The sequence below is a fragment of the Hippichthys cyanospilos genome, chromosome 3 (assembly GCF_059441005.1).
Source record: "Hippichthys cyanospilos isolate Australia breed blue-spotted pipefish chromosome 3, RoL_Hcya_1.0, whole genome shotgun sequence".
Taxonomy (NCBI): domain Eukaryota; kingdom Metazoa; phylum Chordata; class Actinopteri; order Syngnathiformes; family Syngnathidae; genus Hippichthys; species Hippichthys cyanospilos.
In genome coordinates, this window is record NC_142371.1 from 7,507,076 (window position 1) to 7,516,631 (window position 9,556).

Here is a 9,556-nt window from a genome sequence, read left to right on the forward strand (position 1 = left end):
AGTGTATGTATGTATGTACAGTATATAGTGCAGTGTTTCAATTGTGATGTGCAGGACGAAACAATTGCACACCAGGAGATTGAGCTCACGTTTTATTGGGCACCAACTGACACAGTTGGTATCATCGGGTTGATATTTACCATATAAAAATAAATTAAATACCGTAGGTGGATAGGACATGTTATAGCAATGGTATTTTTCCACAGTAGTTCCATATACTGATGAGGGGAAAACAAACCTTGCATTTTGCTTGATAAATCCGTTTTTCTTTTTACTCCTCTCGATAGCACTGTTGGTTTAAAGATAGGGGTTTAAAAAGTAGCAAGTCGTGATGCGTTCAGCTCGGGGTTAAAACATACAACAACTGGTTCATGAAGCATCCCGAAGCTTCATTCTCCCATGTCCACCTGCCTCAGAATCAATTCAAGACCCTCCATGGACTGCCAACAGATCCAGTGTTATGCTTGCATACAGTGTGAGTGCATTCATTTGTATTTTCTGTCTCCAATACCATTTACATTGTTTTCATAAATGTGACACATAAAGCCACACAACTTGACAAAAATTGGCTTACACAATCATTTGTACCCCTTGAGTTTTTTCCTCATTCTAACACATTATGTATGCTAAACATGTTCATGGGGAGTTCAAGAGGTATACAAGAAGTGGTACAGTACATCATTAGGTGAAAGAAAATCATTTCCAAATTGCATGAATTGACAATGTCTTAACCCTGTATTGGGCACAGCGGCCGCTTTCGGCCAATAGTCTAAACAGGCAAAAACAGCCTTTATCAGGTTCATGTCTTTCTATTTTTGAGTCCTAAACAGGCAAGAACTTCCTGGATTTTAGATCAATTTAGGGGTAGGTTAGAATTTAAGCAAAGGCTGTTATGGACGCCTTTGGCCGTTTTGCCTGTTTAGACTATGGGCCAAAAGTGGCTGCTGGGCCCAGTAAAGGCTTAAGACAAACACAGAAATCCAGTTGCAGTGGATCAAATACTGTTGGATGGGGGTGGGGGTGGGGGGGGGCATCAAATTCACTGTGTGTTTGGGGTGCATTCGGCGAAACGAACAGTTACAAATAATACAGACGAAATTGAAAATGCAGTACAGTATATATACTACTGTGTATATATGTGTAATTATATACACACATCAAAAATGTGTGTACAGATGTCTGCATATATACATATATACATACACACACACACGCATACACATATGTATATATATGTGTACATATTTAAGCGGTTCAGATGACAGATGCACATGCTTTACATATGTACACATATACACACACATACAGTATCTACATACTGTATATTTTCACACAACATATAAAACAGTCCAAATTCTCTAAAACGGCTGGTAACATGGAGGTGGCTGCTCTGAAAGCAGCTGGCAGTAAAAAGAGTTCATATCTTCACATCCTTGGTGCATAGAAGGTCTCCTCCTTACACAAATTGTAAATGTGTGGTATAATTCACAATTAGGTGCGATTGCCACTCAAAGGCACATGCAGTCTTTACCGGAGAGCACATCAGCCCTGGAAGGCGTGGACCTCATCTTCAGCGAAGCCCCGCTGTTTCAGCAACCTGGGAGATGAGAAGTAAAATCATTTTCATCTCCTGCACCGTATGCCTGTTTGACCAGTAATTTCAACCTTCCCCAAACAATATCAATGACATTTTTCTGTGACTGAAATTGAATGTTTGTGTGAGTGTTTGTTTATTGTGGTTCTATTTTCAAGCGTCACACACCTGACAGCGAGCTCCGTAAAGCCAGCGGGGCCACATACACAAACATAGCACTTTGAGCCCTCTGGTTTACCGAGAAATTCTTTGATTATTGCATCGTCCACACGGCCCTTCCTGCCGCTCCAACTTTCACAAGGCTCGGAGAGGATGTGCGCCACCTGAAACCTGACGTAGTCAAATGAACGCAAAGATTTTCACCTGAGTCCTTTCGTTTCAGAATGTCATTGTAGGAGTTGCTGCTCCATTCGGGTGAAGAAAAAATCCCCGAACCAAAAGAAAAATACATTTTCCCCATGTTCATTTTCGCCTTCAATAAAAAGTAGTCCATTCGTGACGTAAAAAAACGAAATACAATTGTGTGACCATCCAAATACCCGATTGTACTTTTATTCCTCTTGCTCTTCAATTCCGCAAGTTCTTTACGTCAACTTTTGTAACTTAAGAGTATCAGAAAGATACTGGGGAATGCTAATAAAATGCTTTCAACAATTATGACTGTTGTACCTTTCATCTTTAGCCGTTAGTTCATCCAGTTCCTTTCGCCACAGGATGTCTTCTTCCCGTCGATTAAAAAATAGCAACTGGGTTTTCCTGGAGATGTACACATTCAGTTGTGGTCAGACGTTTTCATATCTTCATCATGAACATGAATGGAATTCAATTTGGTCGTGCCAATTCTTTTAACAGGGTGGCATAAATTGTAGGTGTTATTGATCAATGGTTTTTAAAGAATCGGATGCACAAGTTTATTTTGGATTTTGTCTGGAGGACGACACTTATAAGACAATATACTCAGTGAGCCTCATTGGTACATCTGCAGATTTTTGGGGAGTATATTCTCCATTTTGCAAAAAGAATCAATTACTTTTGGTAATAAGTGCTAAAGTCATGCATTACTTTAGGTAGTAAAGACCAAAAAGAATCAAAAGTGAGTTATGTATAAAGTAATTGATTATTTAAGGACATCATTCATTTAGGACCACCCATTTTCTAACACCCTTTTAAGCCAAACACTTGGAAAAAAAATTGAAAAAGGTATTTAAACAAAAAAGTACCTAGGATTAAAAAAAAATGTAAAAATACATCTTTGGGATTGAATTGGTTAAAAAAATTTAAAAAAAAACATCTGCTGCATTTTTGGTGCCATTTGAGAGTTTTATGCCACTCAAGCAAAGCATGATTCTAAGAATTTACATCTCCAGAATGAATGTAATCGGCATCTGTATGAGTATACAGATAATCACTGATTAAAATAAGACCTCATAGTGGTGCTTTCCTGTAGGGCCACTCGAATGAGACGAGCCATCGGAGTGAAGCCAGTGCCTGCTGCTAAAAGGTAGAGGAGTGTGGTATCACGAAGGGGGCGGAGACTGAAGGTACCCTCTGGACCACTAAGTGATACACGGTCACCTAAAGAGTGACGACAAACAAAGTAACAATAGACATCACGGATAATAATGGAATCCGGCTTGCTTTCATGGAAGTCAACATCAATTTGATGGCATTTCATTTTGATTTTTGGCTTGCGTTAGCATAATGATTGCAAACACATTTATGGACATTTTTATTTGAAGACCTTTGTAGAGCCGTCACTTACTTGAGTGAAATGGTAAAGACTTACCTATGCATAGGCTGTTGAGATGTTGAGTCAGTACTCCGTCCGAATAAACCTTAATCATGAGGTAGAGGTCTGTTTTTTCTGACGAGGTATTGGGATCACTAGAAAGACCCTTGTCAACTGGGGTGTATGGTCGCACAACCTCTATGTCTGTATGAAGCACAAGGGCAAGCTAAAATCTTCTTTTCTATCCACGTTCACCCGTTCAAATCTGATTTGCTTTTGTAAAGAGACCACATTTTTGGGTGGCTACCTTGAACAAGGCATTTGAGGAAGACGTGTTTCCCCACAGGCACATGCATGATAGTCCCACGTGGAAGTTGCAGTTGAAATGCGTGCGTGTTGTGGTTCACCTCAGTCTTGGACACCAACGTGCAATCCCGAAAGAAAAGTGCTGCAAAAAAAAAAAAGGAGTTTCAAATCCAGCTCAGGCTGAGAACATTTGAAAAAGAAGAGCAAACTTTTGCCGTTATCTGAATGGTACTCTTTTTTTCTAGTTCTTTGCAATAATCCCTGCTATTTGTGGGGAATAGTACCACACGTCCTTTGATAATTGACTATAAACGCCACAAGATGGCGACAAAGCACTACTTTAGCTAAAAGACAACAATCAGCCAAACACATGGAATAAATTAGCCACCAACTTGATTCAAAAGGGGGATTGAAGAAAACGGATGCATATTTCTACAAACTTGGAGTCACCTCTGTCTTTTTTGCTCAAAAATGTATTGTGGGATTCCAAAGGCTGACCAAAGGTTGACCATTTTCCTTGAGCCTGCTTTGGGATGGTCAACTGGATCTTTCCAACGGTGAAGGCAGTGTGAACTGGTGACAAAATGGCAACGCAGCATAAGACAGGGCAAAAAAAAAAAAAACCTCCAAAACAAAAAGTATAACGTTAAGCTGATCATGTACTATCAGTGTGTAGCATCGCAGCATTTTAATGAGTACAGTGACATTGGTGACAGTTAAAACTTTCAATTACAAATACCACCGTTTCTATTCCCAGTAATATTCCAACGTTTGCTGTTAGGAGTGAGAAGCTTCAAATGTGCTTTAGTAAGTCACATATAATTTTAACAACTTGAGGTATCTTACCAGCAACATCTCCGTCAACATCTTCTGAAAGACCTAAACACAAAATAAAAAAGATTTCACAACATATATGAGATAATCAGAATATTTTATGAATGAGATTTTATATCGTGCTTTTCTACTTTAAAACATCAACCTACTAATGGCGCATCATCGGGAGAAAATTGGGGATCAATACCTCACTTGTATTTGTACATTAGGGGGGTAATATAAAAAGACTTTAGGGTGACTAAGCATTTTAATTTTTCCCTGAAACCACATGTTCTAACAATTCACATTTGTAACACTGACAACATCCTCTATAACAGTGCTTCTCAAATGGGAGTATAAAAGAAGGGCTATGTGAAATTTTGAAAGTTTCTGTAAGTACCAGCAAATCTAATTTTATGTGTTTTAGTGTCATAACAGCAACAGTTCATTTGTCTTATCAAATTAATAGCAAATTAATTATAACATGAAGCAAAACTATTGCTAAATGGTGTTTTACACACACACACTAGATCTATCTTCTTGAGTTGCTAAATAAAAGACATAACACTACAAATGTTAGTTCCAAAGTTCACAGGTTAGTTGGTGCTTGGTTGAAAAATATTTTCACATCATTGGAAAGAAAGAGAACCACTGCTCTAGAACTTACTATAAGAAATGGCAAAATGTGTTTTTGCGTGAAAAAAAAAAAAAAAATCTGATACATTTTCAACTGCTGTTTCTACTCACGTAAATGTACCATGTAGGACATTTTTCCAAGGAGCACTTCTACGCGCAGTACGCCAGCCTTGAGATCAACAATGGTACAACCAGAGTTGGGTATCTAAGGGTGATACCACAATAAGGGATTATTAAAAAAATAAATAAATACAAGAAGTGCTTTTTAAAAGGTAAAGCACACAACTGGCTACACCTTGAACTTAATAGTATTTAAAAATGTGTAAATTAAATAAAATAAGCATGCTTTTGCATCTTTTTGATGCAAAACTAACGCTGGCCTTTGTTAGTAGACATTTCTGCGCCTTTGGTACACCATTTTATTAGTGTCACATCTGTCTGACAACAAAAGTGTCACAGATGAAACATCTCTAAGGATAGAACGGAACAAGATCTTGATTATGGGGCACATTTTTGCTTTTGGTCAAACATCATTTTTGTAGATTTCTGTTTATCTGTGACAAAAACAGACATAACAGATGAGTAAGTACCTTCCGTTGTGTATAAATAACTAGATGAACTGTTGTTGCAGTTTGGAACCAGTCGTACCTGTGTGAACACACAGAAGGAAAAGCAGAGGGGGGAAAAAAAAAAATCAGTCAACATGGTTAATGTTTTTAGTTCTATTGCAAATGTCTACTTATACCGAGGTCGATAATCTTTGACAGCCAGAGGAGACACTTGGTTCGATGGGGAAAACACGGGTTGAGGGGGTGGGATCATTGCTGAGGAGAAATTGGAGAGAAAGACATTAGGAAAATTATTGATGAAATTGTTGCTTTAGTGAAAAAGTAATTAATAAGGAATCTACTCACTAAGGCCAACTGCCTTACATATAATATATATATATATATATATATATATATATATATATATATATATATATATATATATATATATATATATATATATACACACACACACACACAATTTGCTGTTGTCATGTAAATATTGGTCACAGTGATTTTTTTCCTATGACATATATTTTATTTTTAATTTTTGACAGGTCTTGATCTTGATACATAGCATTGAATACATTTCAAAACTCAATTTGGGTAGACGGGTGATTCCTTGCATTTGTCTGCACCTTTATGGATTTGGAAAAAAAAAAATCAAACACTGTGTTTGTCAAGCAGTTCAACACTCAAATGGATGACACCCAAATTACAGCATGGTTGCGTCACCTCAGGAAGTTGCATTTTATTCTTTCCTCAACCCTTCAATCTCTTGACCAAAAATGCCTTAAATTTTCTTATAAATGGAAGTCATCACAAAAGTTTTTCACATTAATGGCAAAGAGCTGCAAAATGTCAAAATGGCTGCACTCTTTGATGGATTACAACTAGTCAATTACATCTTTTTATTCGACCAACATGATAATCCGCAGAATAATGGAATTAGACAGCAAGAAAAATTGGATTTGACTTTCACCTTAAATTAACATAATGCATACTTGATTGTGGTCAAAGCTGCGTCAAAATGCATCATCAGGCAAAAACACATTTATTTTATTTTACATGGAATTCAAATTAAACTATATGTAACACATCAACACACTATAATTGATCTAAATAATTAAAAACATAGCAATCGAGGAAATAATGATTCAGTTATCTACAAATTACTTTCCAAAAAAAATGTCCAACACCGCACACTCTGTCAAAGTACAGTGTGTAAAATTATGACTGCAACTACAATCAATAGTTTATGACTTAATGTCACCCAATGAGATAAGATAATCCATAATGAATAGTCTCACTGCTAAATTCTGCTCAATTCCCATTCTAAGACAATGTGCCATGTCATTTTACAGCACTGCATTACCTAAATACAGCACTGATAAAATTGAGCATTATTATCATCGTAAAGGTGGATTTTTTTATTCTATTTTTAATAAATCTCTGTACTCTTGTGAAAATACCTTTAATTGCTGTGGTGGGCTTTGTAGCCATCCTGCCCACCAGACACTCTTTCAACATGGATTCATAATTTACCCACCGATGGACCTGTGGACAAGCAAAAGAGGATGCAGGAGACAGGCTTAGATGGAGGCAATTGATTCGCTGTGTCAACCCTTGAAGGCAATGCCGAAAGAAGAAGAAGCCCACGCGATGTTCAGTCTTAACTTATCAGACCCAATTAATAATTCTAGTTCAAAGTCAAGCTCCATTTAACGCACATTTAGATACGAGTAGTAGGAAGTGCCATTTAACATAAAAACAATTGGTGTGAAACATCCACACCTGGTCAAAGAGCTCGGTGCCATCTATGCCTGCCGCCTTCATCAGTTCATCCTCTCCACCAGGGTGGTAGTCCATGTAGGGGGTGACATTATACACCATACCTACAAAAAAAAAAAGAGGTTCATCCAGGTAACTCAGTGCCATCAACTGATAATAATATCAGCAAGTAGTTTGCATGTATATGTCCAATAATGGACAAGGGAAACACTGAACGCGTGACAATAAAAATAATGCACTAGGGCAGTAGTTCTCCACCTTTTTTCAATAACGTAATATAACAAAATATTTTTCTTAGTTGAGTACCCCTAACCAGTGCATAGCATTTACTGATGAGAAAATGTAAATAAAGTAAAAATTAAAACAATGTCATGCCATCAACAGCTTATGTATTAAAACTTCGGAACTTCATTTATAGTGGTATCTAGGTGTACTGTATACACCATCTTTACCAGATCATGTAACATCTTTTGTTTTATTTCTGGCTTGTCTGTCAGAAAACTGTAATTATTGACAATACACAACTGGATAAACATGTTGCAAAAAGTCACTAAAAGATCATTTGGAAATAAGTTCCTTCATGTTCCAATTAGTTTACAATTGTTTTGTAAAGAAAAATGTACTGTGTCTGTTACATCACTAAAACGCATTAGATTTCATGATGACCTGCAGAAATCCTCTTAAATTCACACGTACCACTTGAAATTCCCCAGGGGCCCTCATTTGAGAACCTATGGGTATCCAGCAACAAAATTGAGACTAGTCAAAAACCCTGTGGCTGAGTGCTTGTCAGGATGACTAAATATATGAAATTGAGGTCTTCTGAGTCACAATCCTGACCGCAACAGCCCTCAAGTGGACATCTCTTGTAACAGTCAGGGGATGCTTACCGCGTATACAAGTCCAGCAGTCGTTCCTGGTGTTGTGTTTCTGCAATTCTTCATGAGTAACCTCAATCAGACGGCCCCTCAAACCGGTTAGATCTTTACCACTTTTGGAGAACCGAATCCAGTCCATAAGACTGTGGCCTGGTTTCAAGGCGACCTACATAATAAAACACAGGCATATATATGAGGATTAACGATTTAAAGAAATAAAAGTTACTTCTATCATTGTTACCTTGGTCCTCCCCGACTGTCCGGGCCGAGCAACCCGCTGCTGGGAACTCGGCGCAGGGAACGACTGAGTTGGAATGTTCAACATGTTGAGAATGCCTCGCAGGCACCTCGACTTTCGAAGAAAATCTACTTGGAGAGACCGTTGTTACTACACCCAGTAGCCAAAGCACAAAAATCCACTCAGCCTTGCTGCGAGTCAAAATCCTGACTCGCAAAAAAGCGTCGCTTCTGACACATCTTTGTCAACAATGTTAAGCAATCCTACTGGGCTATAATGCTAAGCTAAACCAGCTAGCGAGCTCAGATGATAAAAAATAATAAGCATGTTAATTAATTTATTTCACAGTTATCTGTGTGTCGCGTGACATTCGAAGTCCGCAACGACCACCAGCAGTTTTACTTGTGCTACATTCTTCCGTGCATGTTACGATAAACGCAACTTGTTTCGTCATCAAACTGCGACGGAACTTGTGCCTTCCCGTTTCTATACTCAAGTAGGAGGAGCTAACATCTAAACAGAAGTTCAAATTCATCTTCACGCAAATATAAACACGCGCGGTATGTTGCCACGGAAAGCGTAATCAACGAGTATTGAAGATTAATAAACGCAAATCCCTTACCATTTATTAGGGTGATCAGCGATGTGCCCGAAAATGAACTATCCGACTCGCTGTCACTCTCGGTATCGTCGTCCTCTGAATCTTTGGAGTTTTCATCAGTCATTGCACACGGCTGAGTAACAGCTGTATATTCTTGTGTGTCATTTGTGTTACAGCAACCCTTAAAACAGCGACGCGCTTTATATGATCACCGAAATCTTAATCTGTTAAATGGATTATTGTAACTTCAAAATAAAAGAGCACACACGTTCCTGAAACTTGACTGGAGGCTTTTGGGCCATTAAACTGCATTATTATTAATTATTTTCTATTCCATACCACCACTTCTATTAGTATTAGTATTTGTCTTAAAGTTCTGTATTTTCGGGTATTTTCTCATTCGTCAGGGTGGTTTATCGGTT

At 37.9% G+C, this 9,556-nt stretch overlaps 1 protein-coding gene across 2 annotated transcripts; it reads right to left on the minus strand.

The window, feature by feature from the left end:
- Nucleotides 1-79: 79 nt before the first annotated feature.
- On the minus strand, nt 80-9,320 carry cyb5r4 (cytochrome b5 reductase 4). 2 transcript variants are annotated; one of them, XM_088410856.1, is made up of 16 exons: nt 9,156-9,319; nt 8,537-8,661; nt 8,308-8,461; nt 7,421-7,521; nt 7,099-7,183; nt 5,824-5,902; nt 5,669-5,726; nt 5,190-5,283; nt 4,476-4,508; nt 4,080-4,202; nt 3,631-3,771; nt 3,381-3,527; nt 3,019-3,169; nt 2,264-2,350; nt 1,763-1,924; nt 80-1,597 (listed from the first exon to the last, which is right to left on the minus strand). In XM_088410856.1, the coding sequence occupies exons 1-16, from the start codon at nt 9,256-9,258 to the stop codon at nt 1,543-1,545; spliced, it is 1,698 nt and encodes a 565-aa protein (XP_088266982.1). In that variant the 5' UTR covers nt 9,259-9,319; the 3' UTR covers nt 80-1,542. The 2 variants fall into 2 exon arrangements, with proteins under 2 accessions (XP_088266982.1, XP_088266981.1); XM_088410855.1 differs by having other exon boundaries at nt 80-1,924; nt 9,156-9,320.
- Between the last annotated feature and the right edge of the window lie 236 nt (nt 9,321-9,556).

Coding starts and splice junctions, on each gene's coding strand:
- cyb5r4 (XM_088410855.1), bottom strand. CDS start 9,258: ATGACTGATGAAAACTCCAAAGATTCAGAGGACGACGATACCGAGAGT. Junction 3,528..3,630: donor CCTCAAATGCCTTGTTCAAG/GTAGCCACCCAA, acceptor TGCTTCATACAG/ACATAGAGGTTGTGCGACCA. Junction 1,925..2,263: donor CTAACGGCTAAAGATGAAAG/GTACAACAGTCA, acceptor TGACTACGTCAG/GTTTCAGGTGGCGCACATCC.